At 40.6% G+C, this 23,524-nt stretch overlaps 1 protein-coding gene and 1 pseudogene across 2 annotated transcripts in view; one reads left to right on the plus strand and one right to left on the minus strand.

The window, feature by feature from the left end:
* The window catches only part of LOC101562441 (zinc finger protein 474), a 59,578-nt gene that overhangs the window by 9,716 nt on the left and 26,338 nt on the right, over window positions 1-23,524 (minus strand). The window contains exon 1 of one of the 2 annotated variants that reach the window (XM_004631339.1): window positions 10,107-10,195. Coding sequence is in view for 1 of the 2 variants with exons in the window: in XM_023715336.1 (XP_023571104.1) it covers window positions 17,319-18,350 (1,032 nt within the window). In the remaining variant the exon portion in view is untranslated. Of the gene's footprint in view, window positions 1-10,106; window positions 10,196-17,318; window positions 18,567-23,524 lie in introns of those variants that run through there. The other variant, XM_023715336.1, reaches the window with a different exon arrangement.
* Window positions 18,477-23,524, plus strand: part of LOC101586630 — an 8,151-nt pseudogene continuing 3,103 nt past the window's right edge.

Below are 23,524 nucleotides of genomic sequence, written 5' to 3' on the forward strand. Positions count from 1 at the left end.
AAAAAAAAAAAAAGCTTTCAGAAGTGTGTAGATTCATTTAGGCTGAATCTGCTAACTTTTCATGTTTTTATAATGTTGCTGGCTGCTATTGGAATGAATAGTATTTTTCAGGCAGCATCTTTTAATTTTGTTAATATCTTTTCGGAACACCTCACACTCCTTGCTTTAGTCTGCCACCGTATAATATACAGTGAGCTACGCATTTGACACCTTTTCTTCTAATCAGTGTGGGTGACCTGCTATCCACTCTTTTTTTTTTTTGGTATTTAGTACAGGGTCTACAGGGTCTCACTACATAGATTGGACTCAGTGATCCTCCATTTTCCAGCCTCCCAAGTGCTAGGATTTCAGGCATGCCACCACGCCCAGTCTCTATCGCTGTCTCAGTGTGCCCTGGAGGCAGGGCCAGCACAGCACTCCAGAGATTGAACCTCAGTCCCTGCGTTCCATTCATTTTCTTTTAAATTCATTTTAATGAGAAAAAAAGATAAAATAGCAATGAAACAGTTTCAAAATAGGCTAGTAGGACAGTTATAATTCATTCATTTTTATAGCTTAAAATAAATAGCTGTAATACCACCATGAAAACAAGGAAAGAACAATGACAAAAAACAAACAAACAAACAAAAAAACCCCACAAAAAACAAAAACCAGAAGGATTTCGTGGAGAACTTTAACAGAGGCATTCTTCAAGAGGAACACATGTTTCAGGAAACCTAGAAAAGGATAACTATTTCTTTTTCTTTACTTTTCTTTCTTTCTTTCTTTCTTTCTTTCTTTCTTTCTTTCTTTCTTTCTTTCTTTCTTTCTTTCTTTCTTTCTTTCTTTTTTTCTTTCTTTCAGAACGGGGATTGAACTCAGACCCTTGTGCTTGCCAGGAAAGTGCTTATTCTACTGAGTCATCTCCCAAGCCCAAGTATATCTATTTCAAACAGCTTCCAATGTCCCATAATGACACCTTAATAACTCAGCTGAAAAGGAGGCCTTGGTAAAAGGCACAGCCTGACAGCTAAGAAAGCTTAAAAGAAGTAAGAATGACCACTTGACCAGAAGGGAAAGTTGTTTGTTTTGTCTTGTGAATGGCTCAGCTCGGGCTGGGGGAATCACTCAGGGATGAACTACAGTCTCTTGGCTTGTCTAAGCTTGCCTAAGCAGGCGCAGGAGTCCTCCGAGCTGTCTGACCAGCCCCTAGGAGTGAATGCTGCAGCAAATCCCACTGACTAATACTAAGGTTATTTCAGGAAGCTTAATGAAAGAGCCGCTCAAAAGTAAAGTGGAAGTCATTATCAGCAGTCTTGCAAAAGATGAGAAAGACTTCACATTGGCTAATATCCTGTTAATACTGCAATAAACAGTGAACTTACATAGCTGTGACAATGTTATTTCCAGAGGATTTAAGAAACCATGGACCAACTATAGCATTTTGTAAATTTTCATGAAATATAAATGAGTAATGTTTATGGAGTGATAAGTCCTTTTGAAAATCTAGAATAATGGTCATTTCCCCAGAAAAATAACCATGTAAGTTGTGCATATGCTTTGCACTGATTGGTGGGCTCCCTAAATCTTATCAGCTCCAGAAAATGAGCCTCTCCCCTGAGCGAATTTACTTCTCCAAACTGATGACTCTAAGCTTAAGGGCTGCTGGGCACTACTGCAGTACTGCTGTCTCCAGAAGTTGACACATGCAAGAACTTGGGAAATACACTCCTGCTCTCAGGTGACCCTCAGTCCTGGTTTGCCTAGGACAGTTTTTATCATATATGTTGTCTAAGTCATAATAGCTCTGTTTTACACTTTCTGAAGTATCTATTTATTCAATAAATATATAGTCATCCTAGCTCTGATTGCTTTATAAAAACATCAATAAAAAGCTCAAAATAATAGATGTGACTAAATCACCAGAAATGCATTTAAACATATAAGGCAACATGATCATATAAATTGAAACTAGAAAAGGAATATAGAAAGCATATACCTTGACAGACTGGACTAGCTCAGCAGATTAAGGTGCCTGCTTAGGCAGAGCACAGCAGGGGCGTGTGTGTGCGGGGGGGGGGGTGTGTGGGCCGCTCGAATGGAGGGATAATAGCTCAGCAGGGGGGGGGGGGTGGGCGGTTGATACCCCCGTGCTGTTCCTGCTCTGGAGGCATGCTGAGATGAGGATTGAGACCGGGTGTGGTGGTGCCACTATGATACCTATCTACATACTGAGACCCTATAGACCATGTAGACCCTGTCTTAAGTACAGAAATTAAAAAGAAAGAAAAACATGTATTTTGACAAAAATATTTATCAAAATGGACAGAGGAAGAAGAGGGGAAATTTGGGGCTAGGGATATAGCTCAGTGTCATAATAGCCTGCCTGGCAAGCGCAAGGTCTGAAGTTTGATCCCTGTTACTGAAAGAAAAAAAAAAAAAAAGAGAGAGAGAGAGAGGCAATTAATTTACTACTGAATTCCTCATCTTTTGTGTCAGTCAAAGCAGTGTAAAATTGAATGATGCAGTTTTCAATTTTTATTTTGTTCTCGTGTCATTTTTATAAGGATGATGAAGTGATCAAGATTATAAACCACAGAGTTGAAGTAGAAACTAGGAAATTCTGAAGATAAGCTCAAATTGCTTTCTGAGAATTTAAGTAACTAATAAGAGATAATTAAAAGCTATATGCATAACACAGTTAAATGTTAGAATGAATTTGTAATTACAGTTAATGTTAGGTAAGATGTCCTTGGTGGGGCTGGTGAGATGGCTCAGTGGTCTAAAGCACCTACTTAGAGCAAGCTAAGCTAAGCAAAGCACAGAGACTGCGGTTCAATCTCCCAGCACCACATGCCGGCCTGCCCCGCCCCCTGGTGGGCTGAGCTGGCCACACACACACAAAATAAATAAATAAACAAATAAATAAGATGCCCTTGGTGATTTCTTTTTCTTTTTGGGTACTGGGGATTGAACTCAAGACAATTAATAATAGGAATAAATGTAGCTTTGTACAGACAGATATAAACATATAATGTCAGGATATAATAAATACATGTTTAGTTTCTATCCTCAATTTCTGATAGCTCCTCAACAGAGGTGCTAGATTTTTTTTTTTTTTTTTCATTTGTTTCTGGTCTTTGCACTGTGGTCCTCACCCAAGACCTTGTAAGATCCTTGGATCTTACAAGGCGAGGTGGTCTTTTTTATGCTAGTGTGGTGACTGATGGCTAGAGTCCTTAGACAAGGTCAAGATGCTAGCTTGGTACAAGAAGGAATAAGATATAATCAGAGAGTTTTAAGCTTTTAGACCATCCCCTAAACTCTGAGGAGGGGAGAGGGGCTAGGGATGGGCTCAATCCCCAGTGGTCAGTGATCAAGTCACTACACCCTGTGAAATGGACACTCCATAAAACCTTAAATGTTTTTCATGTTTGATGACTACATTGAGGTGCTGAGAATGTGGTGTACCCAGAAAAGGCATGGAAGTCCCATGCTACCATACATAACTTTCCTTATGTCCTTCATCTGACTGTTCAACTGTACCTTGGCCATCCATTCATCAATAACTGAGTAGATATATGACAGATGAAATGAGAAGGATAAGCTTTATATTCCAAGGGATTCGCGTTGGCTGGAGTAAGACACTGTTTTGTTGTAAGGGGTACAGAGAAAGCAATAAAAAGACATGATGAAGTGTGTTTGGGAATTGGGTTAAGACCTAGATGTAAGAAAGTGCACTTTGATGCAGAATTAAAGAATGAGCTAGATTGGAAAACTCATAATTTCTATGTGTCAAAACTCCTTGTCAATCACACTGGCATAAATGTAAATGACTGTGCTTGCATTAAAATTTGCACTAGTCTCAAGTTAACATAAAAATGCTAACACCACAGGAAGCATCTGTGAATGGATCAATAAAGTGTCATAGACTCATTCGATACAGAATTACTCAACAACCAAAATTATTGCTACTTGTACTAACATAGGTGAAACTCAGGATCATCATGCTGAAAAGAGCCAAATACAAAACAGTCATATAGCAGGATAATGGGATAATTCATATTGCAGGATTCTATTTATATAAAAATAATCTGTTCTGGTCAAGGTCAAATCAGTTTTCTGGAAGCTGGAGTTGAAAGGTAAGGCAAGACACTATAAAGTATTTTGGAAGATGATGGAAATATATGCTTGATCGTGATTGTGGGGATGACAGCACAGATGTATCACAACTCAGTGACTCTGACTGCAGTTTCCTGTTGTAAATTGGTGCAGATGAAGTTTAGTGGAATATTTTTGTATTGCTGTGCTCATGCAAACCATTCCATTCAAAGATAGAATTACACCATCAAGACAAATTTCAAAATTAATGTGTCTTAGCGGCACTTTTGCTAGGAATTAGGAATATTTTAAATCTTATGGATTCTAAACTTGGTAATTTGTCTCCCAAGAAGTTCTTCAGTTCAACAACATAATTCCCTTTCCTCTCCTCTCCTCTCCTCTCCTCTCCTCTCCTCTTCTCTTCTCCTCCTCCTCCTTCCTCTCTCTCTCTCTCTCTCTCTCTCTCTCTCTCTCTCTCTCTCTCTCCCCTTTCCCCTTGTCTCCCTCTCTTCTTCTCTCTCTGTCCTGTCTCTCTCTCTTGCTTTCATTATCTCAAAAAATCTAGTGAAAATTAGAAAAAGTTTTATTTATTTTTTTCAGCACATTGTTTTTTTTTTTTTTTGTGAGAGAGAAAGAGCTCAACTTTCATTCACATGAACTTTCAGTAAAAAAGTCCAGTTCTGGAGTGTCGGGACCTCAGCCCTGTAGGCAGACATGAGTACCATAAAAACAGGACTCTCACTCTGTGTTCATACATAGGAATAATATTCTTTGTTGAAAACTGTTTTTTTATTTCTCAGTATGAGGAATTTCAAGGTGTGTGTGTGTGTGTGTAAATATACCTAAAATCAGTCACTATCAGTTAATTTTAGGGATACTAGAAGACTCCCCTCTTTCTCCAAAGTGTTCATTCTTTAACATTTTTCTTGGTTTTGCTTTGTCCTCATTGCATTCTAAAGTTATCTTTAGGCTCAGTCAGTTCATGAGGTTGAGGGTGAGAGAGGAGGTGGGGGTTAGGGGAAGGGGAGAGCAAGCGAGCTGAGAACTTTCTTTCTAGCAAGCCACAAGAACAACTATCAGTCGCTACCAGAGGTAAAGGAAACCCTTCACACATTGGACAGAAGTACTATAGTCTGCTGCCATGGAATCCACTCACTTGTTCTTTTTGGTGAGGCCATTTTAACAGATCTGTGCCAAAGCAACCATATCAAAATGTAATAGATATTCTTTTTATTCCTAAACATGCAAGCAAATGAAATGCCTTCCTCCATATAGAATTGTAATCATTAATCTGTAATGACACAAGTCACAGCTTGTATAATTAAGAACTTTTTAAAAATCAGGTGATCATGGTAGAGATAGAAATGGAAATCTTGGCCAGGTGTGTTGACACATGCCTGTAATCCCAACATTCAGGAGGATTAGGCAGGAGGATCACTGCAAATTCAAGGCCAGCCTGAGCTACATAGCAATACCCTGTCTCAAAAAGATGAAAAAGGAAAGAAAAGAAAATCTTATCCCATTTTGCTATTGATGCTAAAACTGGCCATATGTGTTAATGTAGTATTTATCTCCAAAAAGGAGGAGGACTAGGTTATCAACATAGCTAGTCTATAAATATCTAGGTTTAATTAAGATTTATTAAATTTCAAAAAATCCAAAACCAATGAGATTCTAAATGTTAACAGTGCAGGTGCTTTGTAAGGAGAAATAAGGCAGAAGGGTCTTCTGCAAACACAGCTGAGCCTGACCCAGCCAAGACGTGCACCCTGTGGATGTGGATCTGCAGGGCCACCTCTCGGCAGGTGATTCAGTCACAGCCCAGGTGCTGCTGCCCAGGAAGTATGTTGTCATCGTGGGCTGTGCCCCCAACCCTTTGCTGAGTACAGAGCCCTGAACTAACTCTACATGTGGAAATTATCCCATTCAATTCATCACTTGCATTTGGGAAATAGTTCTTACATTTTGTCTCTGGAGAAATATCAAGTTGATAGATCACTGTTTGAAATACAGAGAGCTCAATTCTCTGTATTCATGAAATTAGTCCAAAAGTGGGGAAAGGGGAAGGGGAGGGTGCAAAGGTCAGTGGAGAAAGGACTTTGCTGCCTCCTCTGGACACTGGCATGCTTGAGCTCAGATGGAGTAGTCTGAGAGCTAGTTTCCAGTAGAAGAAGATTTCCAGGATGCTGAATGTTTTGTGGACATTTAATGTTCTTAGAAGATTTGGTTCCTAGGTGCCTGACCCCAAGGAATGGCCTCATGTTCTGGAGACTTCCATTCATGATTCATATGGTGGAGGACAGCAAGGAGTGACCCACACTCAGCATGAAGCCTGTGTGACCTCAGCCTTACCACCTCTATGACACAACTATGATCCCTTTGTACCCTTTCAGAACCCAAGCTAGCCTCCAGCATCTCACCCTTGTTCCTCTGAAGAAGTACTTCTCCTTGGCTCCAGACTGTAGATCTCAGAGTGTGAACCTTGATGAACCAATAGCTATGCCAGCTAAAAGCCTTGTTTTATTTGGCCAGCCCAATCATTTTAAGTGACAAAATACCTCAGGCTCTGCCTCGTGCTCTCTATACAACGTGCTTGGCCTCTGAAGGTTTTTATAAATAAAGCAATCTACTTCCCAAGCACTGTCTCCCCATAAAATATATTAATCTTATATCTCATTTCTAAGGAACAGGTTTTTGTTTTAATGGGTCAGTGTCTTAAACTGGTTTATTATTGTTTACCTGTGGGCTCAATGCATTAATTCAAAGGACTGAATCTTAACAGTGAAATTTTAAAAACAGAACTACCCAGGTAGGGAAGTATTGTAGAGCAAAAATATCACGATGATTGCTTTCTCTAGTTGAGTTTAAGCATGACTGTCTTCACAATAGAACTTGACAAGGAGCTTGAAGCATATCTTAGGGAATAGGAGCTCCTACACTGAGGGATGAGATTGATTTCCAAAACTGCATGACACAACAACACTGGGTAAGCCTCAAATAATTCACTTTCAGGGGGGATTTTTGATTTCTTACTCTGTATCCCAGTGGGTCTTGCTATAGTCTGAGGAAATAATGTGATTTTATAGTTGTTTAAAACAGGGTTTCTCTTTCTGCATGACACAAACTTAAAGAATGTGGACTTCAGCTTTCTAGACTTTCCACACTCCTTGCCTCTTCCATTAGGCCAAATAATTAAGATGTCGGTGTTAAGTGAAAAGAGCCTATCATGGAATACAGAAAGAATGGGAGAAATGAATGTTCTCCCTGGTTCCACAAGGGGGAAATAGTGAAACGTCTTGTATAAATATATATCTATGTATACTGCAATACTGAAAATGATCAAGTAGGATTAAAGTCATTAACTGCTACCTAGAATGAACTACTACTAAGTAGTAGGCCATGTACTATACACTTTACATGTCATATACCATTTATTCGCATCAGAATCTTGTAGGCAGAACTGAACACTCAGGAAACTGAGGCACAGGGCATTGGTTTTACTCCTCACAGTGGTCCTCTGATCCTGATCTCACCCACCACCTCCACGGAGTGGGCAGCAAGGGACCTTTTACTAGGCAGCATCGTGGGATAGAGGAACTGAGGCTCAGGGAAGTTCAAGAATTTGTTCACAGACACGAGTTTTTTGTTTGTTTGTTTTTGTTTTTAACAGGGTCTCACTACACAGCTTAGACTCATAGTGAATCTCCTGTTTTCAGCCTCCCCACTGCTGGGATTACAGGCATGAGCCACCACGCCCCTGACTCTGTCACCTGCTCAGCGAGCCCGGGTGCGGTGCCGGGAATCCAATCCCGGTCCTTACACCTGCCTAAGCATGCGCCTCTGCTGAGCTGTTTTGTCGGCCCTACCCACGGTTTTGTTGTGCATCTGTTATCTGACTCCCTGTCTGTTTGGTTCTGGCTGCTTCCATAAGCGCAGAGAAATGCGGTTACCAGTGGTCACTCGAGCAGCACTCTCCTCCTTACATGTTCATTGACCGCCATCATTGGTAGAATCATTGAGAGAAAGTAGGAAGACTTTTACTTCTATCTTAAGTGCCTAAAACATTTATTTTTCCCATAAGAGATTTTCAACAAAAGAGTTTATCAGATTTTTTTCAACCCCTAACAATACCAAGAGATGGAGGGAGCAGAGAGTGCTAGAAGGAAGTAGAATGTAGGACTCATTTTCCAAGTTATAATTTTTCTGTATCCATTTAAAATCACTGAATGTGCACAATGAAGTTTTCATTCTCTTAAGCATGTTCTACAGACAAAATATAAACAGTATTTTAATATATAGAAATAACTCCATGCAGTTCAATCACAAACTTCAACAATTGTAGAATTTGATGGTCTAGAAACCACTGGCATTTCACATTTACTTCTGGTGTTTTCAAACAATTCTACCAAAGTCACATCTGGAAGGATCATTGTTTGAAATTAAATTGTTTTTGGAAATCACTGGACACCACATAAAGGAATTTTCCAATCGAGTCTGTCTATTGGCCAACTGTAAAAGGCTCTGCTACTTATGATTTAGGGTTTTGTTTTGCTCCTTTTAACAATGAGCCTTGCTATTCATTTGAAAAAAAGCCCTGCTAATATTAAAATGTATTCATACACCTGATTTTAAAAGGCTCTTGGTATTTTGAATATGTTTGACATTTTGTTCATCCTGGGAAATAGGGTGGGTAATATAGGTCAAAGGACTAATTCTCAATTTGAGTCTAGGCTACTGGGAGCAATATAGTTTCTTAGCTGGAGTTTTCTCCCCCCCCCCCTTTTTCCTTTCACATTTGAAATAAATTTTTTTTGTTTTCCTTATACCCTAGAGGACATCAGTTGATTAAATTTCTTGCCAAATTCTTGTCAGCAAGATTACTTTGATGAAAGTGGATAGAAGATCCCCTGATGTTTGGTCCCTGCACTCATCATCAGCGGGGCAACAGGCCTGACTCATGGGCAGGTGGCTCCTAGGTCACAGGGTAAGATGCAGCAACAAAGGGCGTGGAGAAAGATAGGAAAATGCAGCAGCCTATGCCATCACTTTGCATAGGCCCAAAAGAATTATAACTTTTACAAAGGAATTTTTATTTACTCTCAAGGTTGTCGACACTAACCTTCCTTTCTACTTTTACTTTCATTTTCTGAAATCTTTAAGTTGATGATCTTCATTATTTTATGTTTCACCTTCTTTACTTAAAGGTAGCTTGGAAGAGGTAAGTTGCAAGTAAACGTGATTCTGTTTGCCTACTTACAAAGGAGACCTAAGAGTACTGTTTCTGTTCACCGACCAATCTTCTCTGTTTGAATACAGACACTTTCCAAAGTGTGCATTGTGTTGCTTTGGAAGAGTTTCAAGAATTCTGGGAGATATTTTAGTTGCTGACATTGGAATTCAGACTGCTAAGAACCATGTATCCATTTGGTCCTTACACTAAGCACTATCACTGGAAATGTAGATACATGTTTGGTGCTGGAAGCAGAGAGATAGGATGATGGAAGAAAACAGGTCTATAAACGCATATAAAATCAGTTAAGCTAGATTAACTTTTAAAAAAGATGATCTTGTTGCAGCTTTTGTCAATTTTAGGCCATAATATGTTTATAAAATGAGATCCTGTTTTCTCAGAAGTTGCAATTAGTATTTTTCTTTGTAGAGATGCACACAGCCACTAGTAGGATCTCCAGTGTAAAAACTCCCTATTCTTGCTTTGGGCTGTGGGTTTTGGGAGAAGTACCAGCATCTGTCGTAGTCTATCCTAACTTAATACTTGATTTATAATCATAAATTGAGGCTGAACTTTTAAAAATAGCTGTTAGATTGCAATTTGTACAGGTGGGCATTACCTTTCAAATATTTATATGAAGAAATTATCCACCAGTTTTACCATTGGTGCTGCTGCTCTAAAATTTATAATTCTCCCTCCTCCAATATTCACATATTCTACACATACAGTATATATGCATAGGTTTCCCTGTGTTGGCATTAGAACCAATAGTGTAGGAAAGAACTGTCCTTGTTACCTTAATGTTGGGCCTTGTACACCTGAGAGCCACGGGATCCTAGAATCCTGCCCTGATATGCAGGCATGGCTAACCCCAAGTAAAGATGAAGAAATGGCACATTAGTAGTCTAGGTGCCACAATCATCAGGGAGCCATTGTGAGGTCAAGGCTGGTCTCCATGACATCAGCACAGCTGAGCAAATGAACTAGGGGCACTGAAGAGGGCAAATCTATGAGAATCTCAAGGAAGATCCCATTGAATATTTTATCTACAACCCCCAGAGCATTCAAGTCACTCTTGAGTTTAGCATTACAAACCCAAGGCAAATATTTGTAGAAGGATTGGTTTTCATTTCCAGAACTCACCTTACCAGAAGTCATGAAGAAACAAAGGACAAATCCCTTTTCTCTCCCTTTATGCTTTCTTTCTTATCTGATAGACTTGCCTAATATTCCACTGAGAGAATACAAGAACAGGACTGGTGAGATAGCTCAGCAGACTATGCCCCTGCTTAGGCTAGCTCAGGGACCTGGATTCCTGGCACCACATGCTGCACTGGCTTTGCCCCCGGGTGTGTGTCGCTGGCTACCAAGAACAGGTATGATCATGCACACTTGTAATCCCAGTGCTGGGGAGGCTGAAACAGGATGATCACTAGGAGTCCAAGCTGCATAGAGAGACCCTGTACCAAATACATTAAAAACCAAAACACTGAACAAGAACAAAGTAACATTATCACAGCTCCTCCATCTTCCCAGTACTCACCCAGTAGTGTGCCTTTGTCTGCACTCGATATACCTCCAAAATGAAGAAGCTCTGCTCCTATCAAACAGCCCCTGTCCTCACTGCTGATCCCATATCTGGTGCCAATTTCTGCTCCTGGTTACTCACTTTTCCTGGTCACCTCTCCGGCTGCCCCAGCTTCCTGCTCTTCACTGGATCACTATCCTACTCCTTCAAATATAGCCTGTACATGTCTGTCATTTAAAGATAATGCTCTTAACCCAATTCTCTAGTTCTAGCCTACCCTCCATTTTCTCTTGAGTCTTGAGAGCTAACTTCTCAAAGCACATCCTCTCTTTAACAGTCAATACTCTGCAGCCTCTACCACTACCCACATGCTTTCCAAGGTTAACAAATCCATGCCTGAATCAAATATTTTAAATTCTGTGTGGTGGGCCTCTTGGCTTTTTCACTTTTCCCCATTCTCACGTTCCTGACACTTTCTCTCATCTCAGCCACACACCTTGCGGGCACCTGCCACACCCCCAGGCGCTCACTTCCTGCCTCCTTCAGGGATTACGACTGACTTTATTTTTTTAAACTGAGTATTCATACTGATTTCTTTAAATATATGTTAATCATCCACAAACAGACATCTTAGTTCATGCCTCTCCTCTGAGTTCCAGATCCATAAACCCAGTCTAACTTAACTAGTCTCACACAGGCATTTGAAGTTGCTATGTCCACACTAGAACTGCTGAGCCTAGTTCCCCAAGACCACCCTTATTTAGCTCTTCCTCTTTTTTCTCTCTCTTTCTCTTTCTCACCTTAAGTGATGGCAAATTTGTGCAGTTTCTCACCTCTCCATATCCCAGTGGTCAGTAAGCTCTGCCCACTGAACCTTATTGCCACCTTTATCACCACTGACTTAGGCCAAGTAGTTGTCAGCTCTCACCTGGGCTCCTTAAATACCCAGATGACGCAGCTGGGGAGGGCATTGCTGCCCCAACATGCTCTTCTTGTGTGCCTGCCCCAACTTCACCAGGCACTGGCCACATGTGGACTTGGTTGGTCTATTGCAAGATCCACCTCCCTTGGGGCCTTCACACATGCTGCCATTAGTCTGGATGCTTCCCCTTGCAGCCATTCTTGCCTGTCACATCTGCGGTGGGCTAATGCTTTCATCCCTTTAATGTCTCATCTGAAACATCTCCTTCCTTGATGTTTACCGTGGCCACCAAAGTCCTGAATATCTACCTCATACTGTCATATGACAGCCTGAAATTGTGTCTATATATTCTATATTCATATTTCTACATTTCTGTGTCCCCCACATGAACTAAAATCTCCATGAATCCAGTAACTGTACAGATTCCTTATTTATATTTATATAATAGTACTAAGATTATGCAGTCAATGTATTCATATTATATATTTAGTACTTAGATTACATATTTAGTGTATATTTAGTACTTAGGCTAAGCCTAGGGATAAATAGTACTGAATAAACATTTCTTTCCTTTTTCTACCTGATACTCCAGCCTTGCGGGATGATCATATCCTTTTTTCTTATCTCTCTTTTCCTCTCTCACAGACATGAAAAGGGCAGACTGCCTTGCTGTGAGCTTATTGTGCAACTGGGGCCAATTGCTTCACCTCAGCCTTCGCTCTTGGAAATCAGGGAAGATAGTATCTACCTTGTAGCAATATTTGTACAGGTGAAATGATGAGACTGTAGTTTGAAAGATGGTGTCTTCTCCAAGATTCACGTTAAAACTTAATCCCCAGTGAAATTTTGGGAGATTAAATTATGAAGGCTCCACCCACATGAATAGGATTCTACTCCTATAAAAGGAGTCAAAGCCAAAGCCAACATTCTTTTTAAAAATGAATTAATTACATTTATTTCTGTTAGTGTATTCTAAATATCCAGAAGAGTAAGTTAATTTGACATTTTTATACACACTTATAAAATACTTTGCTCCCCTGTTGCCCTTCCCTCTCCTTCCATATCCCCCATTCCTGACTCCTTCCACCTGTCTAAAGGAGGGAAGCACACACTGGCCCTTCCACCTCTTCTGTCACAGCATTCTTTCCCTTCAGAGCAGGCCGTCACCAAGGGTCATCTCAGAAGCAGAGAACAGCTCTCCAGAGATACCAGTCCTGCTGGTGCCTTGACCCTTAAATTCTCAGCCTCTGGAACTGAGAGAAATGAATTTATGTCCTTTATAAATGTCTGGGCTGGAGAGCTGTCTCACTAGAATAAGCGCTTCCTTGGCAAGCACAAGGGCCTGAGTTCAATCCCCGGTTCCGGAAAAAAAAAAAAAAAAAAAAAAGCTTCAACATCAGGTATTTTGTTATAAAGGCATTTAACGGACTCTCGTCTTACCTAGCAGATGTGCACACAGACATACAAAGTGTGACAGCATGAGCAAGGCCATCCTGCCCTGCCACCTCCATGGATCACTCAAGTTGTAAAGAATGTGATTCTTTGCCAGTATAGAACATTTGTTTAAATCAAATCTGTAATAAATACTTATAGTCCTAAGTAGCTATATGTATAGTTATAAACTTACAATAGATATTGTAAGGGCAACTTTTCAAATATATTTGGCAATAAAACAAAGAGGAGAAAGGCATAATATATTTAATAGTGAAGAAAACATTGCTTTAAAACAAAACAGCAGATGGCAGCACCAGATGCTAGGGATGTGGCTGAAGACCTCTGTGTCAGTCTGAGCCCTGCGGATGCCAGGAGTTTTAAACTACATTCTGAGAGACAGTCATTTATAGAAAAGATAGTGTCTCTTAAGGAAAATACACTTGTTTTATAGTATGGGACAGGATGTTTAGGGATAGTATTTTTATGTTACCAGAAAAATCCTAATAAGATAACTTTAAGTGTTACCTAATAAAGTGATTAGGCAAAAGCCCTGTTTTGATTTATAGTTACATTTATTTAACCCTGACAACTTTTGTGCCAATTAGCCTAAAAGGATCTAAAGTTGAAGAATAAATTATTATCATCTTCTAGAAAAGGGCCAGATATTAAATGCAATTATTAAAACTTATTTGTTTACCTTCAAATAAGGAATAATGACATCTATTATACTCCTCAGTATAGCTTAGGAATAATTTATTAAATAAACATCAAAGTTTTTATTAAGTAGATTAACATTCAAAATAATAATCTAGGGGCTGGAAAGATAATGCAGAGGCCTAACACACCTGCTTAGTCAAACTTAGGTGCTGCAGTTCGATCCTTGGGCACCACATGCCATGCCAGTCCCACACTCAGGGTTGGCTGAGCCGCCCTCCCCCCACAAGAAACTGGTTTTCTGTATTCTGCATCAGCATTTTATCTGGAATTAACACTATATTTTAAAAATTGCTAAATTCAGGGGACAGAGGGAGATAGCTTGGTGATCTAAGCACCCACACAGCAAAGCACAAGGACCCAGTTTCAATCCCCGGTACCACAGGCAGGACCAGCCCCGTGCTGAGCTGGCCACCGAAACTGAGTGGTGGCACACACCTGTAATCCCGGGGCTGGGGAGGCTGAAAACAGGAGGATCACTACGAGCCTAAGCTGTGTAGTGAGACCCTGTACCAAATACATACATTAAAAAAAAATCCTTCCAAATTCAGTATTGTTCATCCAGGCTTTGCTTCTTTCAGAGGAAAGCAGGGCAGCACTGTGCTGCTCATTCTACCATGGAGTGGGAGAGCAGTGGTCCCAGAAAGCCACACTTACAAAATGAACCCTAAGCTTCTGTTCCTCTTAAATACTGCTCATATCTTTCACAGCTTTTTTAGTGAGGTCTGAAGAGTAAGTTGTGCCTGTATCTCAGATGCTAAGCAGTAACAATGGGAAAATTGAACCGATACAGTGGTTACAGGGCAGAGATGATGCCCACCAAGATTTCTCAGGAGAGCTTGTCTTATCTTTATTTGTGCTTAGATTTGATTGAACAATTTCAAATGTATTTGTGTCATAAGGGAACTGAATCATTCTCTGTTGGAGGAACTTTCTGAGCAAAGGGCAATATACTTCGTCAGTAAAACAATCATTGTCACCTGACTAGAGTAAATTGTTTTTCAAACACCACACTCATGATTCTGAAAGTGTTTCCTTTATCTGAATTCATGCTGAGCCCCTTGAGAAAGGAAAGACAGCAGATTCTAATCTGTAGTCAGGCCAAGAGTCCTAGAGGAAAGCTGTTCAGACAGAGAAGAGATGAAGCTGACATTGTAAAAGCAGAACATTGTAAGTGCATTCGCACCACCATGAGCCAAAAGTCAGCTGTCATGGGCAGATGTGATTCTGAAATGCACTGGATGTAGTACAGGGTAGTACTCATTATGTAGAGCCCATGAATCACTGCACTACATTCTAAAGTTCACGTGGTATGAAGAAAAAGAAAGCAGTACTGTGAACAAAGGGTTTAGTGCTGAAAGTGGGGGGATGGGAAATGACTTGCCAAGGTCAGAGAACTTAGGAATTTTGAAGCCTAAGGCTTTCTTTCATCTTAAGTAATCAACCCTGTTTTGTATGTGGTAATGAAAAGTTTTCATCTGGAAACTTTGAAGGCTATACATTGGATGACATTTCTGTGTCCTCCATTGAGGCCTCCATGGTTCCCAAAGCAGCCAGTGCCCCTCTGACATTGTGGGTGCCAGCTGCTCAACGACATATGGGGGTCAGGCCTGAGAGCAAGACTTGAAGCCCTTGGCCACAGCCTTGGCTTCCAGGGACCCCCTGGCTCTTATCTGCATGCACAATTACTGAGGGGCCACTGCTGCCTTTTCCTTCTGACATTTTCTCCTCCAGATGACTGGGTGAGTCAGGAAGGTGTCACCTGTGGTATGAGCCAGGCTCCTCTAGCAGTCGTGACTGAGTGAGAACAGGCTGTGCTCACCCTGTTGGCTCCAGAATTATAACACAAAATATACTACAATAACCACACCACTCTATCTCTAGCTCTCTAATAACGTTTGGGTAAATGTATACAATCAAAAAACAGGGTTTGTAAGTTAGAATGCTAAGAGAGTTTTTGATTTATGACCTTGACAGAGATCTTTTTACTCTCTGATTCCAGACCCCACACATTTTGGAAGAAAAGCAGCAGCTGGAAGATGGGAAAAACAGATCATATTTATGAGACCAGCTTGAAGCCCATGTCACACCTTAGAGTTTGGGTTTTCATTAGGCAAAGAAACTAGCCATTTTCTAGTTCAATGGTCATAGGAAAACTTGCCAGCATCTGTTAGTCTGACTCTTTGGTTTTAGAATCATTGTCTTGGAATCTACTAAACCAGAAAATCCAGTCATTTCATTTAAGCATGCAACTTAGGAATAGACTAGACAGTCTCCAAAGAAATAAAATAAGGTTAAAGAATAAATTAAAAATAAAAGATGTCTTCTCATCCCTCTAACTTAATATTTTACAATAGCTTGAATAGCTTTTGTTCCACTAAAACAATTTAAAAACTTATTAGCTCCTGAAGACTTTAGGACCCCTTGCTACTGAAAAGCTGTGATTTTGGGAGTTCGAGCATGTTGGGCATTTACTTAAGTAGTAAGCCATAAAGGAGAGGCTGATCATCTCCTATTTTGACCTTTTGATAAAAGTACATTCACCTTCTGGCTTGCCTACAGGGTAGAGAGTATGGACTATATACCCTTTCTTGTGTGTAGCCACCCTCCATGCCTACCCAATTGTAGTTGATGATAAGAGTATAAAAGCCAAATAATTTCACGATTCAGGTTAGACATACCTGGGATTGTGCTTCCTTAGAGTGACCTGTCTTGAGGGTCAGGACCCTGTGATCAGTCCAACCCAGAGTTTAGAGCAGCTGGTGGACTGTATGCCTCCCAGAACTGTGAACATATGACTAGTTGTCTCAGTGTCTGTTCTGGGATTGTGTTCCACTTATAATCATGTGCTTTAAAATAAAAAGCATGCTGTATTTGCAGAGCATGTGTATTCTGAAGGTACTCCAATGCTTAATTATTGCCAAAGTCATTTGAGGTTTTTGACACAGATTCTATTTTAGTAAGATAAACTCAGTGTAACCTGACATTGCCAGAAATGAATTCCTAAGGTAGATGACTAAAATGAACCAACAATAAATTTCGGCTGTTGGAATGAGAATTATATTTCTGTAATGTAGACAAAGCATCAATGACTCATGTTCAAATAACAATCTCTCCCAAGGGTTATTGGTATGAGGGGTCATGCATGAAAGAAGTCTGTCTCTCCTTTAGGCAGCAGGACTGAAGAAGAATATGAACCCATTAGGCAAAGATATTCTTAAACTTACTCTGCCAAGAGAGATAGAGACTCTGGAATCCAACAGGAGTCAACTTGGACAGGCTACATTGAGGCAGAAATGAGACATCCCGACGAGAGAAGCAGCTAACTTAGAGCACGGTTTTCTCTCATTACCCTGGAGGCAGAATGTACCCCCAAGTACAGCTAATGCATCTTATATAGCACTAATTACCTTACTAGGTATACTGGGTGTTGCCATGTTCTTTTGCTGCTCAGAACTGGTGGGAGTATTTAGGTTACTTTTGCTCCTTAAGTCCAAATTCTGAACTTTTGGTACAGCAGGTTGAGCTTTACAACTTCTCTGTTGTTCCTGAAGGTCACTGGGGGCAAAGGTCTGGCTATAGTTTATGCAGGACACAAGCTGGGTGTGGTTTGAGCCTTCTTTGCTAGACTGTATAGACGCAAGGGTCTCAAGCTTCTGTGGGGGTGCCTGGCGATGCTCCTTGGGGAGCCGGTCGTTTTCCATTTTCCACTTTTGTAGGCATTTGGGCTCATGAATAGGAAGGGACAGAGTGCCAAATTCCCTCCCACAAATGTAGCAGGTGAGAGTCCTTGGTCTGGCTGGGATACCACTAGACATTTTCCTGAAGCTAGTAAGATTGTCAGAACTGTTGAGGTTTGATGTTCTGGGACCCTCACCCTTTGGCCTGCAGCTTCTCTGGTGAGCAAGGAGACGATCTGGCAAGAATGTGCGGCCACAGGACTGACATGGCACCAGCTGGGCCTGGGCACTCTGGAACGCTGCCTCATTTGCTGCCTGAACACTGTAGGTCCCACTGCCACTGCCGGGCTGTGATTTGGAGGGTTCTGGCCTCCTCAGGTGCTTCGGTAACTTGCTGTTTTCAATACGCCACTTCTCCAAGCACTGGGGCTCATGAATGGCAAGTGACTGTGACCCAAATTCTCTGCCACAGATGTAGCATATCCGGAGCCCAGGCCTGCGGGACAGTATTACTGGGGGATGAGGCTGGCCTTCAGACATAGTTCTACTAGACTGTTTTGAAAGTATTACTGTTCCAGGTCTATTTGGCTGAGTACTTGTCTTTAGTTTTTCAATGGGATTGATACACTCTACTTCTGGCAAAAGGTTAGAGTAGGAGTCAGGAGACAGCACAGCTTGGTCAATAAAGAAGGTAGGCTCCTTAGAGCGGCAGAACATTTGTTGCAGCTGGTTGGAAATCTTTTTCTCTTTTCCTCTTTCCATTAACAAAGAAGGTTTTCTTTAGTACCTGGTCTAATTTCAGGCCAGACTCATTCTGGGCTCCAGATTACAGTGAAGGGTAGTAAGGTTGGCTGTGCTGAGGGCGCATGCTGCTGCTGCCAGTGTGGCATGGACCTGAAGACTGTTGCTCAGCTTCCACGTAAGGCAGCAGTCTGTGAGGTCGGGAAGTCCGCACTGAACCTGAGTTGTCTCAAAGATCTGTGGAGTGAAGTGGGAGAATAAATCAAGAAGTTATTACGCACTTGCATGCATGCATGCACGCACGTACACACACACACACACACACACACACACACAGACTCCTTAGATCATCAACTGATAGAAGGCATATCTGTTCTTAACTGGCCTTGTATTCTCTTTGGTTTGCATAACAATCAGCACATGTGATTTGGTCAACAAACATTAAAATAAATGTGAAAATATTTTTATTTATGAATTGTACTGTTGCTGTACTGAAAGCAGTGTTCTGCCCAAAGGTTAACAAAGCCAGCACAACACTGATCCAGAGAAACAAACCAAGACTCAGCCCAGGGTTGTGAAACTGAGGAAGACAATTGGGAACTGGGAAAACTGGATTAATGAAATCAAGAGATTTTTATCCGTAGTATGGACTACTGGACTCTATTGGATTATTTTGCTGAATTCACATACCTACAATATTTAAATGGCAACAGAATACCCATATCTGACAAAGCTAAACAAAAAAAGGGGATACAAATGAAGGACCATTTTGTATCTGTATACACAAAATAGGATAGATATATAGCTACTTTCTCTTAATTCAGTGAGAAGAAAGATTTGTACTAATAGTGTTTGGACAGGATATCATGTCTGCATCTTGTACTGTGAATAAATACTACAAAGACAACAATATGCAATGTACTAATTATTGTAACTGTCCTACTAATGTTTTGAACCTGTCTCATTGCTCTTTGTCTCTCAAAAGTAATTAGAAAAAGAAAGAAATCAAGAGATCGTGTAGAAATACCTCCTACGTCTCAAGGATTCCTAGCGTTTAGTGGCATGGATCCCTGTGACAGTTGTATAAGCCTGTGGACTTCTTAATATATTTTTTAAAATAAAAAAGTTTCCACTAGTATTAGTGATACCAATTTTATTGAAATTTGTAAAGCAAAGAACCCTGTGAAATAGCTGCCTATCTTCCATGGAATGAGGATGGTCAAGTGTGATGCATTTTGGGTTCAAATTCACTCTTGTTTTCAATATGTGTGTCTTTAAAATACTTCCTATAAAAATTGGCCATTCTTTTTCTTAAATGAACCAGAAAAGCCGGGCAGGATGAAAAAGATGGTGTTATGGGCAGAAGCCTAAGTAGCTTTTATCACAGGAAGGGCTATGAGTGAATTTAGCAGGAGCTGACAATCTATACCCGAAGATTGTTTTCAGAAATCTCAACAAAACACCTTGTTCATCTCCCAGATGGCTAACAGACTCTAGCGCTGTCGTGTCCAGGCTGAAGCCCACACAGCCCCACAATCTTTGCAATATTTTCGCGTGACTTTTTACGGATATTTTCTCACATCACTTGCCAGGGATTGAACTTGGGCTACACATGGGACAACACACAGGTCAGCTGAAACCTGCTTGAATCATGAAGTACATACTGTTTTGCAATTTAATGAGTAAAATCTGATCACAATGATTGTATTTCAATTTCCCATGTGTGTATCTGTGAAAACAGGCATTCATTACCATTAGCAGTCATGCAAGCTTTCTTAATTTATATTTTGTCCAAGACAATTTCTCTTCATTTATTGCTGCCCAGGCCAGCCAAAAGGGCGGACACGGCCTTTCACTAAAGTGTCCTTTGGATTACAGCAGGAATTGCACCTGAAGGAAGACCAGGCTCTGCATACCACCCCAACCCAGGAACTCAGACAAGTGAACAGTGCAGGTCAGGCGACACAGAAACAAGACACTGAGATCAAAGCTAGTGCCTCGATTTTGGTGCCAAGACAAATCTGAATCTTTGCAGTTGAGAGTATCAGATCAGGTCTGGCACAGGGAAGGAAGTTATTCTTCATTTTGACACATCCTAAGACAGTGATATTAACACATGTGGCTAAAAAATGTGTTGGCCCCAAACAGTGGCCAACAAAAAAAAGTGAAACTCAGAAAAATTTATCACTTGATTTGTACCCTCCAGAGGAGAAAGTGGATCCTAGAGAACATAAGAAACAGGATAAACATTTCACTAAGTTTTATTGGCACATGGGTGAAATAGCTCCCAAGCCACTTTACTCTATTATTCTGGTTTCTTGTTTAACAAGGCCCTTTTGATTTGTTTTCCCATTTCTCCCTTATGCCAGAAAGTTCACATACTTAGAGTACTGAAGAATACAGATTAGAAAAATCAGTTCAGGGCTGGTGAGATAGCTCAGCAAATGTAAGTGCCTGCTTAGGCAAGCACAGGATCTGGGGTTTGATCCCCAGCACCACATGCTGAGCCAGCCACTGAGACCAGGCATGGTGGTGCATGCCTGTAATCCCAGCACTGGGGAGGCTTTAAATAGGAGGATCACTATGAGTCTGGGCTGTGTAGTGAGACCCATTGAAAAAGGAAAAGAAAAATCAGTATAATCCACGAACCTCCCTTCCCTTAAACTCTATATTTCCAAAGCACACACATACTCACAGTCAATTCTGTTCCCAGGTTAGAATACTAAGAAAGCCCCATGACTTGTTCCTACAACTCTTATGTCTCCCTCCTAATGAAGTAAGACAGTAAAATTTGTGTGCCACATATTGCACTAGATTTTTATGTACATAATTTCAGTTAATTATCAAAGTACAATGAAGCAGGTATTAGTTCAATTTTATAAACAAACTGTGACTCAGAAAAGAAGTTGCCCAAGACACTTTCTAAATGACAGAACTGGAGTCAGTTCCAGCCCTCTTTGGCTCCCATGTGCAGTTCTTTCCATTATTCATTCCTTTTAAATTCTACCAGCAGGACTTCTTCCCTTTACTTTGTAAGCCTGTTTTAATGTCCTATTCATATGCCTGCTGGGAAGGTAACTAAGTTCTCATCAGCCATTGTGCTCCCTTCTAGAAGAAGGACAGGCAGAAGGGAGGGGACAGGCTGCACAGATGGAAAAAGCAGAAAGAAGACTGGGGCTTCAAGAAGACCAGGTTTTTTCCCTAAGCAGCAGATCATTTCATTTTGCTACATATGTGGTTTTCTAGATAAAAGTTATTTTCTTGAATGAAGCAGAGTACAGATCTCACCACCATCTTACAGGGAGTGTACATACCCAGCCAAGGGTGAGGACTGGAGCAGGGGGCAGCTTAGAAGGGTGCTGCTGTGTCTGTCTTTATGGGCCCAGGGTAAAAGTGAAGGTTTCCACAAAGGCCAGAGTGCTCCATTTGCAATCAGAACTCATTTTCATTAGTGCCAGAACTTTGCTGTGCACAGTACTTGTGTATTGAAAACATTCTTTAAGCAAACATGACAGAACCTTTTAAAATTCCATTTGAGTCTTCATCTTTTTGGTTACTATCCCTTTCTTCCTGAAATTTCTCTCTTATCATGATACAAAGAATCGAAGAATAAAAGATGAGGTAGCTGAAAGCCAGTGAACTCTTTGGCAGCTGGCATGTCTGATGGAGCAGTTTGTGCCGCATCTGCCAGTGGCTTGGCTAAGGCAATGTGCCGTGGCACAGCACTGTCAGTTGCTCTACTCAGTTAGTTCTAAAAGCAGGAAAATACTAAATACATATACTTAAAACACTTAAGAAATTGGCCTGTCACCCAGACACATCATAAAGCCATGTTGCTAGTTTATAAAGAGAACCACTTTGCAAAGCCAGCCAACTTCTCTCCAAGCATCTGTGGAGAAATGTTCACTCAGTTGGACTGAATGTTTTATTTTGACCATATTTGCACATTGGACATTTAAAGAATGTCTTGGAAGGCTCACATTTTATCAATATGATGTCTTTTTTCCATTCCCTTTGGGGTTCATGGGAAGACAGAAACAAACTCACAGAGATGAATGCAGTAACCATGTAAATCCAAAACCCATTTTGGCATTAGAAGGTCTTTTTATTTAAGAAAAGGGGGGAGGGGGAAAAGAATACAACCAAAAGTGTGATTAAACCTCTTAAGAAATATTTGAGGACTTTGAAATAAAATAAATATAACTGGTACATGACATGGCCACTCTTTTTATTAGTGTAAAATCCAAGCTCTTTACATAGAAGTATGTTAGAAAAAGCTGAGTAAATGCTGAGCCTTAATAGAATTGCAAAATGAAACTAGTTTGTTTTCAGTATTCTTTGTTCAGTCCACTCTGCAGCTCCACTCCCCCGGCCTGGTATCCTCATATACTCCCTGGTCCTTCTTGCTTAAGAAACCTGATTTGTAGAAAGGAGATGATAGGCTTATTCACTCCAGGGCTGGTGACTAATGACTCCCTCCCAGAGTCTGGCAGAGACAGTTTCCTACTGAAGGTCATTCTGCTCAACTTCCTCAAATTAACACAACCCTAATCATAAGCTGGGCACATGTTTTGCAATTGAAGTCTGCCAGTTCCTTTGTAGCTAGTGTCAGCACTGGTGAGACCTGTGAGATGTTTGTGAAGAGTGGGGGTGGGGGGACAATCAACTGTTCTTCCTTATCTTAACACTAGTGCTACCTTGCACCAGACTGTGTCCACCTTGCCAGGACAGAGCGGAGACCTGGATGGCCTGGAGTTTCCATATGGAGGGTCACCATATCAGCTCTAGAGTACCTTGGGTTCTATTCTTGTAGGGGAAATATCTATTAATATTTCATCTGTTTTTTAGAGGTCACTTACATGAAAAGCCAAGTAATTTAGATTAATTTACACTTTAATAAAGCTTGTTTTAGCACAACATGAATTCTAACAGTAATATTTCAAGTGTCAAGATCTCCTTTTTAAAAATTTCTTCTTTTGCTGTGCCATTATAGCTGTTTTTTAAAGAGAAAAGACTTCCAAAAAAAATTCAAAACAAAATAATAGAATAGCAATAATTAATACATTGTGTATTGTTATCTTCAATGTAGTTACTCATAGTACAAGATATAGGGATGGAATATTGTATGAACAATATTAGCACAAACCTTTTTTTTCAATAAACTAAGAGGAACTAGTAGCATAACTATCTTAATT

This window comes from Octodon degus, unplaced genomic scaffold, assembly GCF_000260255.1.
Source record: "Octodon degus isolate 3935 unplaced genomic scaffold, OctDeg1.0 scaffold00040, whole genome shotgun sequence".
NCBI lineage: Eukaryota > Metazoa > Chordata > Mammalia > Rodentia > Octodontidae > Octodon > Octodon degus.